At 34.2% G+C, this 20018-nt stretch overlaps 2 protein-coding genes across 9 annotated transcripts; both read right to left on the reverse strand.

The window, feature by feature from the left end:
- Positions 1 to 4891: 4891 nt before the first annotated feature.
- Positions 4892 to 14372, reverse strand: LOC147556900 (fatty-acid-binding protein 2-like). Of its 8 annotated transcripts, none has more exons than XM_086657911.1 (11): positions 14276 to 14372; positions 12017 to 12528; positions 11577 to 11784; positions 11311 to 11386; positions 11039 to 11141; positions 10578 to 10646; positions 6144 to 6180; positions 5926 to 6000; positions 5796 to 5847; positions 5604 to 5648; positions 4892 to 5374 (listed from the first exon to the last, which is right to left on the reverse strand). In XM_086657911.1, exons 2-11 carry the CDS (start codon positions 12439 to 12441, stop codon positions 5277 to 5279), a joined length of 1188 nt encoding a protein of 395 aa, XP_086514037.1. In that variant the 5' UTR covers positions 12442 to 12528; positions 14276 to 14372; the 3' UTR covers positions 4892 to 5276. The 8 variants fall into 8 exon arrangements, with proteins under 8 accessions (XP_086514037.1, XP_086514036.1, XP_086514035.1 ...); XM_086657910.1 differs by lacking the exon at positions 14276 to 14372 and adding an exon at positions 12809 to 13137; XM_086657909.1 differs by lacking the exon at positions 14276 to 14372 and adding an exon at positions 12745 to 12992 and having other exon boundaries at positions 12017 to 12491.
- Positions 14373 to 14626: 254 nt separating this feature from the next.
- On the reverse strand, positions 14627 to 19831 carry LOC147556901 (uncharacterized). The gene is made up of 2 exons (XM_086657913.1): positions 19554 to 19831; positions 14627 to 17550 (listed from the first exon to the last, which is right to left on the reverse strand). The coding sequence occupies exon 2, from the start codon at positions 17531 to 17533 to the stop codon at positions 16616 to 16618; it is 918 nt and encodes a 305-aa protein (XP_086514039.1). The 5' UTR covers positions 17534 to 17550; positions 19554 to 19831; the 3' UTR covers positions 14627 to 16615.
- Positions 19832 to 20018: the final 187 nt, after the last annotated feature.

The following is a 20018-nucleotide window of genomic DNA, read 5'->3' on the forward strand; positions in this document are numbered from 1 at the left end:
ACCCGCCCCGTTGACAACCCTAGGCCCATCAGTCGTCCCTAACAACTCTTGTACGCGTCCCTAGCAAACCCGAGCAACAGCTGCCTTCCCGTGCCTTCGTGTGAAGCTCCTGATCCAGATGAAGAAAAAACCCAAGCAACTCCCTCAAAAACCCGAGTAGCTGATGTGGCTATCTGTCCCGAGCTCTTATTGTGTCAGCGTTGCTTGGTCGGCCTAGTGTTGGCCAGTCAAGCTTGGCCGGCTGCCTCCTCTTCCTCCTTTTTTTTCTCTTCAAACTCTTGATCCAAAAATCCTAGATACAGTCTCAAGAACTCTAAACCCTAGCTCTCAATCCCTTTCGCCAAATCAGACTTGTTTAGTGTAGAAGATGATTTATTTTTCTTTTTCTCTTTAACCAACTAAAACCCTAGATATAAAGTGGGTGCCCCTAAAATCCTTCTTGTTTGTTTTCTCGTCTTTGGGTTTGGATTTTGTTCCTTCTTCTCTAGGCTATTAGGCCTTGGGCTTTCATTTAGAAATCAAGGGAGTGTGTTCATCCTTGTCTCTACATCTTCATTTTCAACAAAAGACTAAGGTGCCCTTGAGCTATTGTTTTTTGGCATGAGATGAAAAAGTGATAATTGCTTTGTTTTATTCCGAATTAAGCGCCTAACTCCAACTAAGATATCTAACAAGAAAAACAAATAAATTATTAGAAATAACACCCGAAACGGAGTAATTAGTCTAAGTTAGGCGCATCAAATGTGACATTTTCGTGTCACATCAGAGTTGAAGCCTTTCGAAGTGCTCTCGATCATTACTCTATCGGTACGAACAAAAAGTTATAAATTTATAAAAATTCAATCTTGTTATTAGGCATTTTACTGATTTTAGCAACACAATTATATCTTAGAATAAAAATTTAATCTTTTTTTCATTTAAAATATGCATGTAAACTGATATATATATATATATATATATATATATATATATATATATTTTTTTTTTTTTTTGCTATTATTTTCAATAATCTTGTAGCATTTTACTGATTCTAACAGAATAATATGCGTTGTTAAAAAAATGCATAGATTTTCTTGTAACATTTATTTGATTTGTCCATATATTTTGGCAACTCTACCAGCATCTTGTAAACTCTGAAGGAATCCATCATATTTTTACGAACATAAATAAGTTGTATTTAACTACAATAGAAGTATATAGATTTCTTGTAAAGTTTTAGATTTTTATTATTTTACATTGAAGTTTTTCGTATCACTCAACGTTTATTTATTATGTAAATAAACATGTTACCCGATCATGAAATAAATGTTAGTACAAAATTCTACTGTCTCTTACATTTTTAATTCTTTTACATTGGTCTTATATATATTCACCTATTTCGGCCAAGCATTATACGGATATACTCAAAGATAATCGAAAATATTGCCGGTCAAGAAATTTCTAACATATTTGTGATATATTCTAGTATTTTCCATTAACTCGCAACATTTTTAACGTATTTCGCGATATTTGTACTAAAACTTAGAGTAATTAAAACTAAGAGAAACTCATTACAACATAATCCATTACAAGACTAATAACTAAAGGATTTTTTTCATTTATCTTTCAATAGATGCAGTAGCCAAGTTAATTCAACCCTCTTCCGTTGCACTTGTATTGTTAAATCCTTGGGTAAAATTCCATGTGGAAAATGGTTATAGTTAGATTCGACCACAAATTCATCTACGTGCAAAATCACATACAACCATAATCTTCCACAATCTCGTCAGTAAATTTGTAAATTGTACTAGTGTTCAAACAAGTATTTGTAATTCATGGAATGATAAGATAAAAAAGGTAAAACAATCGAAAAGTAAAACTTTAAAGAAAATCTGTACAGTTCTATTACGGATAAAGTCATTTTGAGAGTAACGTTGTTATGTTTGTAAAATATGTTATGTTTTGTTAGAATTTAAAAACTGTTGGTAAAATTTCCACAATTTATGCAAAATCAAAGAAGTGCTACAACAAATTTGAGGGCGTTGCTGACTGCATAAACAAACTCGCTCATTCAAAGTTATAAAGCGTAATAATTTTCTGGGTAAGTCAGAAAATCTTAAAATGTAAATATAGTGTTAGAATCAAGAAACTTCTATGAGAATATACAAAATGTTTGCAAAGAATCTAGTTACTTTTCATGTAAATTTTCTGAAGAAAACAAGATTGTAGAGAGGGAAACAGTAGGACAAGATCTGAATGATTTTTTTTAAGAAAAAGATTGATATCCTAACTTTAAGTATAAGAACAACAAAACCATGCACGGTGCAACAATCCATCATTGAAAAAAAACGAGAATATGGTAAAAAGAGAAATTTAATCCATTGAGCATCATGTTCTTCTAGGTTTTCTCCAAGTGAAGACTAAAAAGCGTGGATGATTTTTCTCTACGATTTCTCTAGGTTTTCTCTCGGTGAATTAAATAAAGAAGAGCGAGTTATAATAGATTTTTTTGGATCAAAAGATTATGGAAACATTCATTTAAAAAGAAAAGACAACTTTTTGTAAAGATGAAAACTTCTTATTGAGGAATAATTTTCATTAAACTGAAAAGACATTTGTATCTTCTAATCTAGGTAATTTTATTTAACATGAGATAAGTTAGGTAGTAGTAGAAAAAAGAGAGGTTAGACATGTAAATTACTCCTAGTGGGTTTAGTTTTTATTTAATATTATTTTTGGACTCTAAACCCATTGACCCTGTAATTTTGGACCTAAAACTCATCCCCCCATTTATTTATAAACCAAAATTTAACATGTTAACTATGACCACTACTTTTTCAAAAAATAAAAACTACGACCACAACTAAGAGCATTTCTAATGCAACACCCAACTTGAAAAACTCAAATTGATACTTAATATTATCTAAGTTTTTAACAAAAAACACTCTCCAATTCAACACTCAACTTGAATTTCAATATGGTGTGATAACAATAAATGTTGAAATACTCAAAAGAAAATTCAATTGTTGAGTTTTCTTTTGATTATTTCAACGTTTATTGGTGTATCTCAATTGGTCTACATCATCATTTTATATAGTAAAATAAAAAAAAAACAAGCGTAAATCTAAAGTAAATGTTAAGTTTTTTGAGTGTTGCATTGGAGAGGTATTTTGAATTGAGTATCTCAATAGTGTCACTTAGAAAAGAAAATCTCAGTTCATACTTGACACATTGGTTTAGTTGAGTTTCTTTTGATTGTTACATTGGAGATGCTCTAACATGATCTCCACTTAGTCATTACCTTCACAAAAGAAGATATCTTACCATAGAATTGACTCAATAATTATTTAATTAATCCACCCTCTTGAATTTGAGTTTACACAAATTTAACACCCTCCCTTAAACTCAAATTGTACAAGACAACTTAATCTTTAACACGGAAAATGAATCAACTTTTAAATGGTTTAACACAAATATTAGCCATTTGTTCTGCAACTTAAATTTTATATTAATCAATTTTTGTCTGTACCATTTCAAAACAAATCTGGCTTTTAAACAGGTCTACCTGACCAGCTGGTTTTGTACTTGGTTTTGAAAATCCATTTCATCTCAATAGTTTTCTTTCAAGCGAGAAGAGAAATCATCTTCCGAGTATCATTTTTTTCAATTGAATGAATTTCATTTTTCATGACTGAAATCCACCCTATATTTTTCACCACTTCTTCAGAAGTAACAAAATCACAGTCTACAAATAATGCAAAACTGGAGAAATCTTCGATAAAATCATCACTGTCATTGGTTACAGCATAGTCATAAACCTTGACGACATAACTCAACTACCGATTGAACTGAGACGTAATTCTGAATTTGAATTATCATGATTATCGAGAGAATTAGTTAACACTTAATTAGTTTAGTATCTGAAGATACTGCCTCATTATCAATATTGATTCCCATTAACAATCCCAAACTCCATTTTCATCATATTCTATTGAATAATCGTCATCATCAATTCCCAAAGCTAATAAAAGAGTTTGTTCCTCTTCTAGATCATCTTGAGCAAAGTTAGCATGCTCAAAATGTTTATTTGAAACTATATATTCTGATATAATGACCAAATTATTTGCAACAAAAACACCTAACTTTAGATTCATCATATCTTCCATTTTTTTGATTCCTTGCCATGATTTATTTTTTGTTATTAGGTGCTCCATTACTAGAACCACTTTGCTTTGAAAAAATTGTTCTATAGACTCTGCAACAACTCCCATCCTATGTTCATGTGAACATAATGAACTCATTAAACCTTCAACTGACGTAGTTGAGAGGCCCTTTCCTAGCCTGTCAATGATCTCATGATTTTCTCAATAGTCCGTAAATCAATTAGTTTTTCACCGTCAACCCGCAATTGATAAAGAATAAATTGAGCTCCAGAAAAATAATCAAAAATACTTTCAGAATTAATCATATGAAGAGATTCAAATTCACCCCGTAAAGTCTACACCCTTACATTTTTTACCTTCTCATCACCTTTATAGGATCTTTACAACAAATCCGACATTTCTTTAGCTGTTTCAGCTTTCTAAATTTTTCCTAAAATAATCCCATCAACAACTTGATAGAGAAAGAACAATGTCTTCTTATACTTTTTTTTGTTCACTCTTAAACTATCTATTTGCACTTAAGAGAGAGTTTCATGTGACACCCGATCAATTGGACAACCATCCAAATTTCAAGGAAGCCAAATAATGCTTTCATATAGATACAACATTGATAAAAAAAATTCCCACAAAATCACAGAAGTCGATATTAGATTGACTTGTTCATTATGCAATTAGTTAGTAATTACAAAATATTTCTAACTCTGAAAGTAAAAGTATTTAATTTTCGAATGATAAAAGACAAAGGAGAATAAAATGAAAACAATGATATATTTATAGACCAAAATTTTAATTCACTAACTATGACCCCTACTAACATGATCCACACTAACTTACTCATTAACTTTCCTAAATAAAATAACTTACCACTAAATTGACCCAATAATTATTTAATTAATCCACCTATTGAATTTGAGTTTACATAAATTTAACACATTATTCATTTTCAGTGCTGAACACAATTCATTTTCTTTTCCAGTCTTCTGTTTTCCTCATTTTCTTTTCCAGTCTTCTGTTTTTTTTATACACATTTCTCCTCGGACCAGATTCCGTTCTCGTTCTGCCTTTGCTTACTTTTCTTCCAAGAAAATCAGAGAACCAAAAAAAACACAGCAATGGTGTATCCAGAGATGGGTCTCAACATCTACTGATAATGCTGCCAACATTTCTACAAATCTCTTCCTTCGCCTGCAGCGAAACTGGAACATCACCAATGTACATGTCGAAAAAAGCCCCTGTTTTTATAAGAAATGTTAGAACTTTCTTCGTTTTAATATCCTTATACTTTTAATGTAAGTTTAGTTCATTCACGGATATGCTGGAATGGATACCGTGTTTAAATATGCTAACTGATCCTGATGATAGTGCTATTATACAAAGAACTAGAAGGTACCCGTGTTTTCCTTATTGTTTCTTTGGCTTCTCAAAAAGAACCGACACGAAAAGAGAAGAAAATTTACTTACTACATAAATCTTTGCTATGAACTGCTCCAATCTGTTTATCACCAACTGTAAGAATCAAAATTAGATGTGGTATCAGTTAGTAAACATGGGTGATTGAAGATCACATGCTGTGTATTGGTATACTAAAAGGATTGAAATGTCATATAAAAGAAACGAAGGCCAGAGCAAATGAGGATAAAGTCAATACTCTACTTTTCGTAATTAGTCGTCCATCCACTGTTCGTCGAAAATCAATTGTTGTGCCCTGAAAAATTTATATTGAAGTCAGAGTAACATTTTGATTTACTTAACAAAAGAAGGGAATATAAAAATAACTTATTACCGTAGGTAATGGGATATCTTGATTGAAATATGAGTCGAATGTTCTCAAGCAACTATAATCAGTATCCGGGTTCATCTTTTGAAGGAAACAAAACATAGGAATCAGCATAAATGTTGAGAAATTTGTGCTACTGTCGATAAAATCAAATAAGGACCTCATGAGTCATGACTATGGATCGGAGGAGGAACATATACAACATTCTTATAAAAAAATCTTACCTTAAGTAGTCGTGCCCGAAGGGATTTCTCGAATGCACTACATCGAGGGAAACGGTCGTGTTAATAAGCGAGATCATTTTCTTCATTCATGTTAATGATTTTCTAAATCAACTAGTGGCTAGTGGGAAGTGGGAACCATGGTTAAAGAAACAACTATATTTATCACCTTTTCAACACCTAAAACTAAATCATAAACGATGAACCTACTATGAGGATATGTCACGCAACGGAAAATACGATAAAAAACCTAGGACGTTGACTAAATCTTTGAATTAATAAATTCTCTCAACTCCAGAGAGAAAAAGCAGAAAAACTATTGAATGAATGAATTGATGGAAATAATTGATGTTCATAAAAATTTTTGGAGAGAAACCTCTTTATATAGTATTAGAGGTTAATTGAACCTAAACAGTTACCGAATGTTAGAAACGTCTAAATAAACAAAATATACTTAAATCTAAAATCTAGAAAGTTTCTTAAAAACATAAAACTACTGGATATCTTCATTGCTACTTCCTTAATATAGTTTTTTAGTGAATCGAGCATAGGAATCACCAAAAATTCATAACGGTGAATCATGTCAGGAGAGAATTTCAACCTATAGTTGAGATGCGATGATGTGACACGAAAATGTCACATTTGGAGAGCCTAACTTAGACTAATTAGTCATTTTCGAGTGTTATCAATAATATTTTATGTGTTTTTCATGTTAGGTACTTATTTTGGAGTTAAGCGTGTGATTCGGAATAAAATGAGCAAATTATCACTATCATTTCATGTGCCCAGAATGAGAGAAAATGACTTCAAGCAAATCAAATTACAAGTGGAGGCAATGACGAGTCCGACGGTGAAAACGGAAGTCAATTCCGAGTTCGGACGGGAAAGTTATGAAAGAAAGAAGTCCGAGGGTATTGTAGTCCTTTGTGACAATTTGAAGATGTAGAGACAGTTGGCACCTCTTGGTTTCTTAACCAAGCCCTCTTGTGGAGGCAGTAGGCACCTCTTGGTTTCTTAACCAAGCCCCAAGCCCAAAGGCCACACAAGCCCAAAGAAGAATGACAAGGAAGAATTATATGAGCACCCTCTCTTTATGGATTAGAGTCAACAAAGTCTAAATGAATTGACTAAGTCAAGGGACTCTAGGGTTTTAGTAGTTTAGACTACTATTCATCATCTTCATCTTTCAACAACCAAGAAGGGAGAGAGGAAAGAGAGGCTAAAGGAGGAAACTAGAGTTTGTTCTTAAGGGTTGCACCTTGAACAGGGGGAAAGAGAGAAGGGGAGGTCCGGCCAAGCTTGGCCGGCCTAACTAGGTCGGCCTAAGCTTGGCCAGAACAGCAGCAGCTCGGGACTCTTGGGAACAGCAGCTGTTGCTCGGGCTGTAGCTTCCTCCCGGCCGGAACGAGCAAGGATAACACGGGAGCAACAGCAACAGCTACTCGGGCGTGCACAGGAACACCTTCCGGGATGCATCAGCAGGAGCTCCGGGCTGCATTCACGGGAGCTGCTGCTGCTCACGGGAGCACCAAGACGGATGCGACCAGCAGCTTCCTTCTCATGCACGGGAAGCTTCCAACACGGCTGCAGCTAGGAACGGCCGGATGCTTAGGGTTTTGGCCGGATTTCCACAAGCTTTGACCGAATTTTTATGAGTTCTCCGGTCACTTTCTTGATCCGAAACTTTAGGGCTTTTACTCCCCATCATCTTGGCTTGCTTCTTATATGGTTTGATTTGGTTTTGGTTGAAGATTGCTAGAGAGAGAAAGCTAGGGTCTAGCTTTAATGGAGGTTGTGTTCTAAATGGAGAAGACGATGGTGGTCGCTATGGGGAACCTAGAAAATTGCTAAGGGAAGATCGGTTGCAACTAAAAACTCATATTTTCCGACGATCTTAGCCTCGAACCACATCGAAAAAGGGGGATTCTCTCATCATTTTCTTTCCATTTCTTATTCAATCACTATGTTTAGCTAACTTTAGTGTGTCGATTATATGAGATGAAATGTGATGAATTCGTGATTATGTTTAATATGATTTGATGTTTTGATTATAAATTGATGTTCATTTATTTCGAATATCGTTTTGATCGTATTTTCATGTGTCTTGTCAAGCACTTCGCATAGTTAATAGACGAAACGAAGTATTCGATATCGATTGTAGTCTAAGTCATAATTTCATGTGTCTTGTCATGCACTTCACATAGTTAGGCGACTAGACAACACTTTCGTTGACTCGGGATAAATCGATTTAGACGTTTGTTTGACTAAGTATGATCTCCGGATATACGTAGTACTTAGAGACATCTACTTTAGGAGTCGAACATCGATTATACTTTGAAACATTAGATCGGACTACATATAGTCGTAGGTTTATCATTATGGATTCTCGGACTTCGACACCTCGCTCACTTATTTGTCTCCCGACTCTTGTTGCCTCCCGACTCTTGTTCCTCCGATACTTCTCTCGAATCTCTCTCGCCCATTTTACTTTGATTGTTTAGTGTAGTTTTGCTTGTTTTCTTCTTTATTGCTTATTCATCAAAAACCTCCCACTTTTATCCTGTTTCTTTCCTTTTTAGTCTAAGTTAGCTAGTGATACCTAGGCCGGCGAACGAGACTCCTTCATTATCCGAATCACCTTCCTATCCTTGGATCGACTCCGGTTTTACCGGTTACTACCTGATACCTCCGCTTGGGTGTGCAACCTTTTCGGGTGCATCATGCGACTCAACTCTATTTTCACCCGAAAAACAAACTTGAAAGGATCTTGAATATGATGATTAAAAGCGGAAAACTTCAAGGAAGACTGTCTAATAAAATTACGTACCAATCCGTGTGAATCAAACTGAGATTCACGAAATACTAAAAAATGATCTTCATATGAAGGAAAATCAATTGAAGTGATATCTTCCTTCCAAAGTTTTTCATCTTCCTCTAAATCAAATTTCTTAACAAACTTTCCAAAGATAACAAACTCCTCATCTTGCGAACTGATAATATTAGACTCCTCAATGAACATAATAATGTCAGCTTTCTGTTCTTGAATACTTGGCTCATCATCACATTGAATGAAAACTTCTATTTTCGCGACAATATCATGGTTGGAATCCAAAACTAAGGAAGCATTCCAATTAGCTAGTAACTCAAAATGTGTTGCAATCGTAGTTGTGTTCTCTTCTTTGATATGGACTATAATTATAATGTAAAAATTGTTTTAGAAATAAATTTTTAATTTGTCGCAACTTTGAATTGGTAGTTTACCTTGCATCCTTCATTCTTTCTCGACATCTTTAGACAATCGAACCAAAGATCCCTTAAGCCTGTATGCTGCATATATGACCATTCTATCTTCAGGAATCTCCATTAGCTCGAAAAATATCTCTACTTTTATGGTCCAATTGACGATATCTATGATATAACTAAATCCGCAGAATTGGAAAATATCTCTACTTTTATGGTCCAATCGACACATCTATGATACAACTACATCCAGTGAAGAACAAACTTTTTTTCTTTTAGCTGACTCATAACATACCATCTCTGTTCAAAGCTTTAATGTCTATGATCTTCAACTGCTTCTCTTTACAGTATTGAATCCTCAACCATAATAATCTTTCTGCATACTGATTGATAATAAAATTGACTGAGGAAAAATATTCTAGACTTTTTTTCTCCTTTTTTTAACTAAAGATTACCTCTAAACTAACTTTAGATTACCTCTATGTGTTCTAAAGTAATGTCGCGTAGATGATAAAAAGCCAAGCAAATTCTTGCTCTAGCCTCTAATAGCAACTGACACAACGAAAAACATGATAAAAAGTTCAGAGTTTCGGCTAAAGCTTCGAATTTGATGAAATCTTTCAACTTCGCAGAAAAAATAATAAAAAATATTGATTGGCCGAATTAACTGAAATAATTAATTTTAAAAATTTTTGTAAAGAAACCTCTTTGTATAGTATTAGAGGTTTCCTACACTTAAACAATTACTAAATTACTAGAGCTTCTAAATGAACAAAATATACTTGAATCTAAAACTTATGAAGTTCAAATGTAAAACTACTAAATATGATATTTTCCTACTAACCTAAAATAGTAAACCTACTTGCATCAATATGTCGAATAACTTGATGTACTTGAGCATGTATAAATGGTTACCTCTAAATGATTCACATCATGAAATTTCACACTTCCAAATCAATAGTCACTAAATATTTTCGCTCGAAAACTGGCGAATGGGCATGCCAATTAAACCACTTCTGACTACTTTCACGTATCGACAATATCATGGTATAGCAAGTATGATGAGATATTCAAATTCACTCATTTCAACATTGAAGCTTGAGGAAAAACAGGAAAAGCATATTTCAAGTTCTTATAAGTTATATAGAAAATAAGTTCATTGCAACAAACAATATTTCATTGAAGAGTGTAACTTACTCGCGCACTGTGTTGATTTTCAGCCCGTTGCAGTTAACCACAAGCCTAACAGTCATATCAATATCCTCCCTGCACCAACATCACATAAACTGTTGAAGAGGAAATTATGTTGATCATGTGGGAACTCAATTTCTTTGCCACTAGGGCGACAAAGGTCCTAACATGTATATCTCTCCACTAGGGCGACAAAGGTCAAATCTTAATGTTTCCAAAAAAAAGGTAAGATTTGCTTATTTAAGTCCAAATATTTTCAAGTTTGCCCATTACTTTTTATTTGAGAATGGGCAAAGACTGTCCATGGATTTCCTATACTTATGATACATCTCGTTGCAATCCTAGTAAATCGGCATGATATGCAATATAAAATTTAGGTGGCCTTGTGCTTTACTAATAAGAGGCCCAGTATACGAGTCATGGGGAATTTGCTATTATCGAAGTAATACATTATTTTCATTATATACCTGAGAAGTTCCTGCAAAAAATATGGATGGTTGACCAGTTCACTGATAGGCATAGAGGCATATTTATGACCAAACTTTTCACACAAGGACTCGGGATGGACATCTATAGTTGTACAGAAAGGTAAGTGATAATAAATGTGTTAGTAAAATGAATATAATAGGAAATTCATCAGTTTTAATGACTTCATAAACATAATAGAGCTGCAGCAGAGGGTGAGAACTACTTGAAAGCTTAAACAAATTACTCGCATCATGAAATGAAAAGTACTCACACAAACCAAATGCGCACACCTTTAGAGATTTAAGTTTGATTATTCGCATAGTTTTCGAACCAGTTCCGACTAGGACCTAAAACACAAAGAATCTGTATTAAAATGGTAACATATCAAGAGGGCACCTCGAGGAGCTTGCTCTAAATGGAACACAAATAAAAATGGCAAGGGGTATGGTCTTTTAACTAAGCATCACATGCAAAAGTTTCTTCAAAGCAAACTTTTTATATAAAACTTGTAAATAGTGGCGGTTGCCTAACACTGACCTCGGATTGGAATGCGTAGTTGGTCTCTGCAGTTAAATCATTTTCTAACATGGTAGGAAACTTAATTCCTGTCTGTGGCTCGACTGCATTTTTTTTCCAATCAAATTCTTGAAAAGAAAGATTAAAAGATCCTCTATGTACCATACATGGTCTTTGATCCATGACTCCATCAGCATTACGTAATGAACCCGCATGTGCCTTCACGGATCTAAACGTCCGTTAACAAGGAAGAAAATACGAGAGAGTGAGAGAGACAAAAATATAAGAACCACCTTGTATCTATTCATTTTATGATAATATTTTGTAATAATAAGTAGGAAGGCACGGAGTCAAAAATTAAACAGAGATGGCCAAAGTAGATTACTATGACATCAAACACAATTTCACTTAAGGAAGAAAAACACCCAAATTTCGATAAGCAATGTTTGAGAGATACATACAAGTTGTCAAGTGGTGGTACCATAGCAGCAGCTAATGAGAGGACAGGAAATGAGCGAAGTTGTTCGACTTCATTCAATATGTGTCTCATAGTAGAACTCATTAACTTCCTAAGATGCCGTGAAGGAGCTGATTCAACTCTTGATCCCGAACCAAATCGCAAATACGTAAGATTGTCTTGCCAAGCGATAATATGCTTGACTTGCAAACGAGATTTACTACCTGAAGGTTTTGATCCATGGGGGTTCCCTGATAAATTATGTTGTAAAGCGGAATTTGACCTACTAGCGACCAAGAGTATGAGAGTACCAGCAAACTTCGAAATGCAGGCAAAAGCTTCATGAAGAGCTAAACCTCCGGCTATAATAGGCTCTAAGGGGAACATGTCTCCATCAAGATCCGCGAAAGAGAACCCATTACTAGGCATGCTTCTTTATGTCAGGAGCTAGATAGTTCACAATTCGGACTCGAAAAGTCCTTCAGCAATAAGAAATCCGAAACAGGTAACTGATGCCTATATACATTTAGAAACTATGAAGATTTAGAGATATCACACTACACAGAAAAGGTCTACTCATTTTCTTAGGCGATTGAAATCATGCATTCATGATAGAGTTTACAGATGAAGAAAACATAGTCCCATATATGGATTACTGGAGAAACTATAAAATTAAAATTAGGATAAGAACTTTCTAGTTAACATCATAATTACAAGATTGAATCAAATTACCTTGTTTCCAAGCATTAAACCCAAAATCCTAAAGCAAATATATGTTCAAATAGAAGAAACGAACCTGATACAACATCTAAATGAACGACTCATTAAGGGATATCAGTTTTTTTTTTTTGGATTGTTTCTGGGAAAAGGAAAGGGGAAAAAGGAAGTCTTTTTGTTTAGTTTTTTAGGGGGTGAGGAGAAAGAACATACTTTTCATTCTTCATAGAGAACAAGTTTTCCTGGGATTCCTCTTTGATGGTGTCAGCCAGAGATTTATGTCTTCTTTGTAAAGAACAATAGCACCAATAAACGTCACCAAAAGATTGAGCCACACGCAATGGAATTATTCTCGAGAGATTTTTCTTTGTTTGGCGGCAATAAAGAAAAATCTTTACAAAATAATTTTTCGTTAGAATCCATATTTCTTTGTAAAATCTTCACGACATATTTTTAAGAGAAATACGAAAAATATTTACAATTTACAAAATTAATTTTAATTAAAAGAAATTATTTTTTTTATTTGCATTCATTTTTCCATCTTTCTTCTTCTTCTTCCTCTTTCTTCTTTTTTTTGGAGAAAAACTCATCCATTTCATCTCAATCTCAATTGAACAAACTGTTGGAGATTAGAGGTATAAATACTTCAACACAATCAAATAAACTCAAAAGATTTTCATCAACATACTTTCATAATAAAGTTTCTTTAGATCTACACAATCTCATTAGCAAAGGTCGCGGCTTTGGGGAATAAAGAAAAATCTCCGGGGAATAAATTCTCCGAGGAATCCATGTTTCTTTGTGAAATCTCTAGGGAATATTTTTTTATGGGGAACACAATTTTTTATAACTTACACCTCTTTCTTCTACCCCTCTTCTTTCTTTTTCTCCGGAAAAAAAACTTATTCATCTCATCTTTTTTCCTTCTCTATCAGTTCTCTTACTTATCTTCCCCAGATCTCAAATACATACTAACCTTATTTCTTTAAAATCAACAACAAAGTTAGAGAGATAAAGATGAAAAAACATTTCAAACCCTAGAAATCATCAAACAAAATATTTTGAAGTTCTTAATACATCTTCCATGGGATGTCCAAAGCAAGTTTCTTCTTCCATTAATCCTCCCCAAGATAAACACATTATAAACCCTAAAAATCAATTAATTTTGAAACCCTAAAACATATTCACTTCTAAACATATTAGGTTGTTCTCCTATGTTTTTAGGGTTTAGTGATTAGAAGAAAACAAAGCTTTGAAAAATAAGATGAAGAAAAGAAGAAACTTGGAAAGAGTTTTGGATTTAGAACCCTAGAAAGATTTTGCTTAAATTTATAGGAACTTCTAAAAATTTAGTTTTGTTTAACTCTAAAATTGGGAGCCCTATAACAACAAATAGATATAAAAAAAAGTCAATCTAATCGGTTGACCAATTTTGTAGAGAATTTTTATTCCTCAGAGATTTTTTTTATTCCCCAAAGCCGCGGCCTTAGCAAAACATACAAACTTTTGTCACAATATTGAACTAGATGTTGGAGTTAGTTCTTACCTTAAACATAATATTCATGCTAGTTCTATGTCTTCTTCTTCAAGCTTCTTCTACACTATTCTCCTTTTACTTTCTCTCTCTAGATTGTTCTTGAACTAGTCAAAACAAAAGAACTCTCTACACCCTTTTAATTAATTTCAAGAGGCTTTTTCTATCTTTGCCCCTTCTAGTTTGATAACACTATTTACTCAAGCCCACACATTCCTCAAGCCCACACTCGTACTTAATATTAAGCCCAATATCAAATTTGGTTTAAAGCCCATTTTTTAACATCCCTCCTTACACCAAATTTCTATAGCTTCTCATACCCAACATCCATTTCAATCCTTCAAAGATATTATACTTCCAAAGTTGTTCATGAAACTTTTCTTCTTCGGGGACACTATTCAAGATTGTCAACTTGACATCAAATTGATAATTTTTCCATGAATATTTACTCGCTATATAGAACCATATTTTCATATGAACAAAAAGAATAAATACCTTACTAAAATCAATGTCGGCTCTTTGCTTGTAATTTTTATCTACAATCTTTGCTTTGTACTTTTGGACTTCACCACTTGCATTCTTCTTTGGTTTGTACGCACAATTTGCACCAATAGACTTGTACCTCTTTGTCAACTCATATGCATCATTCTTTTCAATTGTATCAATTTCTTCATCCATTGTTTCTATCATTTTTCCTTCTTGAATGACTTCATAACTAGTAGGATCATAATCCATGAGATTGCAACATAAGTTCACTTCTTCTTCATTATCAATAACTTCATAAATCTCTCACAAGCTTCTTGTTTTCATTGGTCTTTCACTAGAACTTCCTTCCGATGATGAGGATGATGGAGATGAAGATGATGGTGATGATGATGTTCTACACATTGGTGTTTGTGACTCTCTTTGAATTTCTTTTGGTGCTTCTTCTTCTTCTTTTTCACCTTCAAGCTCAAGTTCAACTTGAATAGTTTCTTTCCTTTCCATTCCCATGTCATTTCTTCTTCAAATACAACATCTCTACTAAGGAGAACTTTATCGGTAGTTGGATTAAATAACTTGTAACACTTTGTTTACTCACTATAACCTAGGAAGATGCATTTTTCACCTTTGTCATTAAGTTTTGTTCTTCTTGCTTCCGGTATCTTTGCATAAGCAATACACCCAAATATCTTTAAATGAGATACACTAGGCTTGTAATAACCCCATGCTTCTTGTGGTGTCTTCATATAGACACTTTTAGTAGGACATCTATTTAGCAAGTATATGGCACATGCAACGGCTTCACCCCAAAATTCTTTAGGCAAATTTTTTTCTTTTAACATGCTTCTTGCCATGTTTAATATATTGCGATTTTTCCTTTCGGCTACCCCATTTAGTTGTGGTGTGTATGATGAGGTAAGTTCATGAATAATTCCATGTTCTTTACAAAACATATCAAAGTCTCTTGAAGTAAATTCCCCACCTCTATCCAATCTTAGTTTCTTGATCACATACCTACTTTGTTTCTCAACCATATTCTTGAATTCCTTAAACACTTCAAATACTTCGGATTTATTTTTCAAAAAGTATACCCATGTTTTTCTACTATAATCATCAATAAAAGTGATAAAGCAATTGTTACCTCCATTTGTCATTGGCTTCAATGGACCACAAACATCGGTATGCACAAGCTTTAGAGGATTGTAAGCTCTCCACTTCCTTCTTTAGAGAAAGTTGTTCTATGATGTTTCCCAAAGATACATCCTTCACACACTTTATTTGGGTGATCAATATATGGTAAACCCCTTACCATGTTCTTGCTTGCCAAAGCTTTCATTCCATCAAAATTTAAATGCCAAAGTCTCAAATGCCACAACCAAGATTTATCTTTCACAATAGAGTTTAAGCATTTTGCATCACCATGTTGAATGTTTAAAGGAAATAATTTATTCTTTGCCATTTTCACCTTAGCAATTAAAGTTCCACTTCTATCTCTTAATGTGAGATGAAGATCCTTCAATCTTATATCATAGCCTTTTTTCAAAAGTTGCCCCAAACTTAAAATGTTGTTTTTTATTGCGGGAACATAATAAACATCAGAAATATAGTTATGTTTTCCATTTTTGAGTTGAATGAGGATATTACCTTTTCCTAACACCAGAATCTTTGAGGAGTCACCGAACTTCACACACCCTTTCACACTTTCATTCACTTCAACAAACAATTCTCTTTTCCCATAAATATGATTACTTGCACCGGTGTCGAAATACCAAGTATTTGTTTGTGATTCATCAAGTCCATCACAAGAAAAAAGTAATGTAGGATCTACATTAATTTCTACATCATTCTCAACAAGATTTGCATCTTCACTTACCTCATTTTTTGGTTATACCAACATTCATTACTATAATGTTCAAATTTGTGACAATTATAGCATTCAATATCCCTTTTATCTCTACCTTGCCTATTATAAGGTCTAGTAAAGTTTCCCCTTTCTCTTGGTTCATTTGTTCTTCCTTTATTAAAATAATTTCTCCCTCTCTGGCTTCCAAAGCCACTTCTACTATTATCATAGCCTCTACCATAATCCTCATAGTCTTTTTCTTTTTGGGATGAATATTGTTTTTCTTGTAAAGTGACTTTTGCTTTAAGTATTTGATCCATCGAATAATTTGAAGAGCTTGAAACATTTCTATTCACCCTTTCTTCACGAATTTGCAATGTTCCCATCAATTCATCCACCGTCATAGATTCCAAGTCTTTTGACTCTTCAACAACAATGACCACATTATCAAACTTAGGTGTCAAAGACTGTAAAATCTTCTCTATCACCCTAACATCATCACATTTTGCACCACACCTTCTCATTTCATTAACATTAGACAATACTCTTGAAACATAATCAGAGACAAGTTCCCCTTCATTCATGCTTAACCTTTCAAATTCACCACGCAAAATTTGAAAACGAGCCTTTACCACTTTATCAACTCCTCTAAATGAATTCTTAAGAATATTCCAAGCCTCTTTCGATGATTTTGCTTCGGACATTTTTTCAAATGTAGGAGCATCAATTCCTTGATATATAAGAAACAAAGCTTTTTTATCATTCTTTCTTGATTTTTTAAGAACACTTTTTTGTAAATCATTCATAATATCCTCTTCTTCTAAACTTGGTTCCACATAACCATTTTGAACAATATCTGTAACGCCCCAAATCCTAAATCTCAAGCCGCCTTGAAATCGAAGATTTGAGACCTTCAAACTGGATCCACGAGCGACGCCTACCATGAGTGCACAAACAATACCTGAAAAATGAAATAGCTGGGTTAAAACCCAACTGCAGTAGATTTCCTCAAACCTAAGTCTCGGGTAGGCAAGCTCAATCCCCAATCAAGGAAGTATTTCATTCATATTCATTATTAGCGTTATCTGAAATTTAACGTGACAACTAACATAATACAACGAGATTTACCACACGCATGTAGAAATTAGTAACTTATGTTCTTGGTTATTAGGCTTTCAACGTCCTCGTATTCTAATCCAATATTAACTCTCGTGATAATAATCTTTCTCCTTTTCAATAGATATAAACAGATCACACTATTCACCAAGCTAGACCTTTATAAAACCCTAACTTGACAATTAAGTCGACAAAACATTATGCCAAAAGACACAATCATCCAACTCTCGTCGAATGATATGACAAGTTGGTGTCCACGTTGTATGGGAGTGTGGTCCACAAGGTCATCCATTGTGTTAGCGCCGACCTCATACGCTCCATACCTCGATCACATCCGGTAGAGAGGGTCGAACCAACCACATAAACTCATACAACCCTCCATCACATCACACACATAATAGCATCATACAACAAACATAAGTCGAATGAGAGTGTGGCCCACAAGGTCATCCATTGTGTTAGCGCCGACCCCATACGCTCCATACCTACATCACCTCCGGTAGAGAGGGTCGAACCAACCACATAAACTCATACAACCCTCCATCACATCACACACATAATAGCATCATACAACAAACATAAGTCGAATGAGAGTGTGGCCCACAAGGTCATCCATTGTGTTAGTGCCGACCCCATACGCTCCATACCTACATCACCTCCGGTAAAGAAGGTCGAACCAACCACATAAACTCATTCAACCCTCCATCACATCATAGCATCATACAACAAACATAAGTCGAATGAGAGTGTGGCCCACAAGGTCATCCATTGTGTTAGCGCCGACCCCATACGCTCCATACCTACATCACTTCCGGTAGAGAGGGTCGAACCAACCACATAAACTCATTCAACCCTCCATCACATCCATCGCATCACACACATAATAGCATCATACAATCATAATAGCATCACACCACAAATATTGGCTCTAATAAAGAATTACAAACAAGTTCACCAAACCATTCAAGCCAACAACACATGACAAATCAAAATGGATGATACTCATAATAGATCTCCACGTGGATCACAACCTTAAACATACAAATAACAATAATAGTTAACAAATATAGACTCACCAATATAAGGTATCATATATCTAGGAAATACATTGCTTAAAGAATAGAAACCATGTGAATTATCTCAATCAATTCGTTCATTGGAGATTGTAGCGACACCTAGTACAAAAACCATTATAACTCCTCACTCGGAACTTCAATTAACTCACCGTTTGAACCACTAGAAAGTAGACAAACAAACCTTTCCAATCATATAAGATACACATCGAGATTCATTACCAATCAATACCAGATCTAATTTTAATCTACACCGAAATACAGTAGGGACTGCTGTGACACCTCATACGAAAACTATTATAACTCCTCGCTCGGAACTCCAATTAACTATCCGTTTGAACCACTAGAAAGTAGACAAACAGACCTTTCCAACCATATAAGATACACACCGAGATTCATTATCAATCAGTACCAGATTTACTTTTAATCTAGACAAAAATACAATAGGGACTGCTCTGACACCTAGTACGAAAACTATCGTAACTTTTCGCTCGGAACTCCAATTAACTCACCGTTTGAACCAATAGAAAGTAGACAAACAGACCTTTCCAACCATATAAGATAGACACCTATATTCGTTACCAATCAATCCAGATCTAATTTTGAAGTTAGATCAAAACATTGTCCTATATAGATATTTTATGGAGTTCAAGATAGAACTAATATCTAAATCATTCAATCATTCTTTATAGAACTTTATGTGATTAACAATACTAAACCTATAATGGAATCAATTGAAAAAGGCTACAAAAGAATTAGGAGATAAGAAATCTACCTCTTTTGCCTTAGATGACATCAAGACCACAATCATGCCTCTTTCTCTCTCTAGAGAACTCCATCTCTACCTCTTTTCTTCTTTATCCATTCTTCATTCACTAAGAGTGGCTTGTTGAAGATATACTAACCATAACATAAACAATACATAGATTTCTTCAACTTATTCATCCAAATCTTCTCCAAAGAATACCATTTCTCTTTCTCTCTCTAAGTTTTGTTCTAGATCTACAAAAAGAGCTCTAGACCCCTTTTTATATAATTAACTCAAGCAGCCCTAGTTTTCCTTCTAACCTACTTCTATTTTTATGATGCTCAAGCCCACACTAACTTACTCTTCATATTAGGCCCAACCCCAAATTGACCTAGAGTTTTTGTTATTTCCACCTAATTTGATATATATAGAGAATAGGGGTGTTACAATATCCCACAAATCTTGAGATCCCAATAATACACTCATTTGGAT

This window comes from Eschscholzia californica, unplaced genomic scaffold, assembly GCF_041429995.1.
Source record: "Eschscholzia californica isolate CP2 unplaced genomic scaffold, dmEscCali1.0.p SCAF_2, whole genome shotgun sequence".
NCBI lineage: Eukaryota > Viridiplantae > Streptophyta > Magnoliopsida > Ranunculales > Papaveraceae > Eschscholzia > Eschscholzia californica.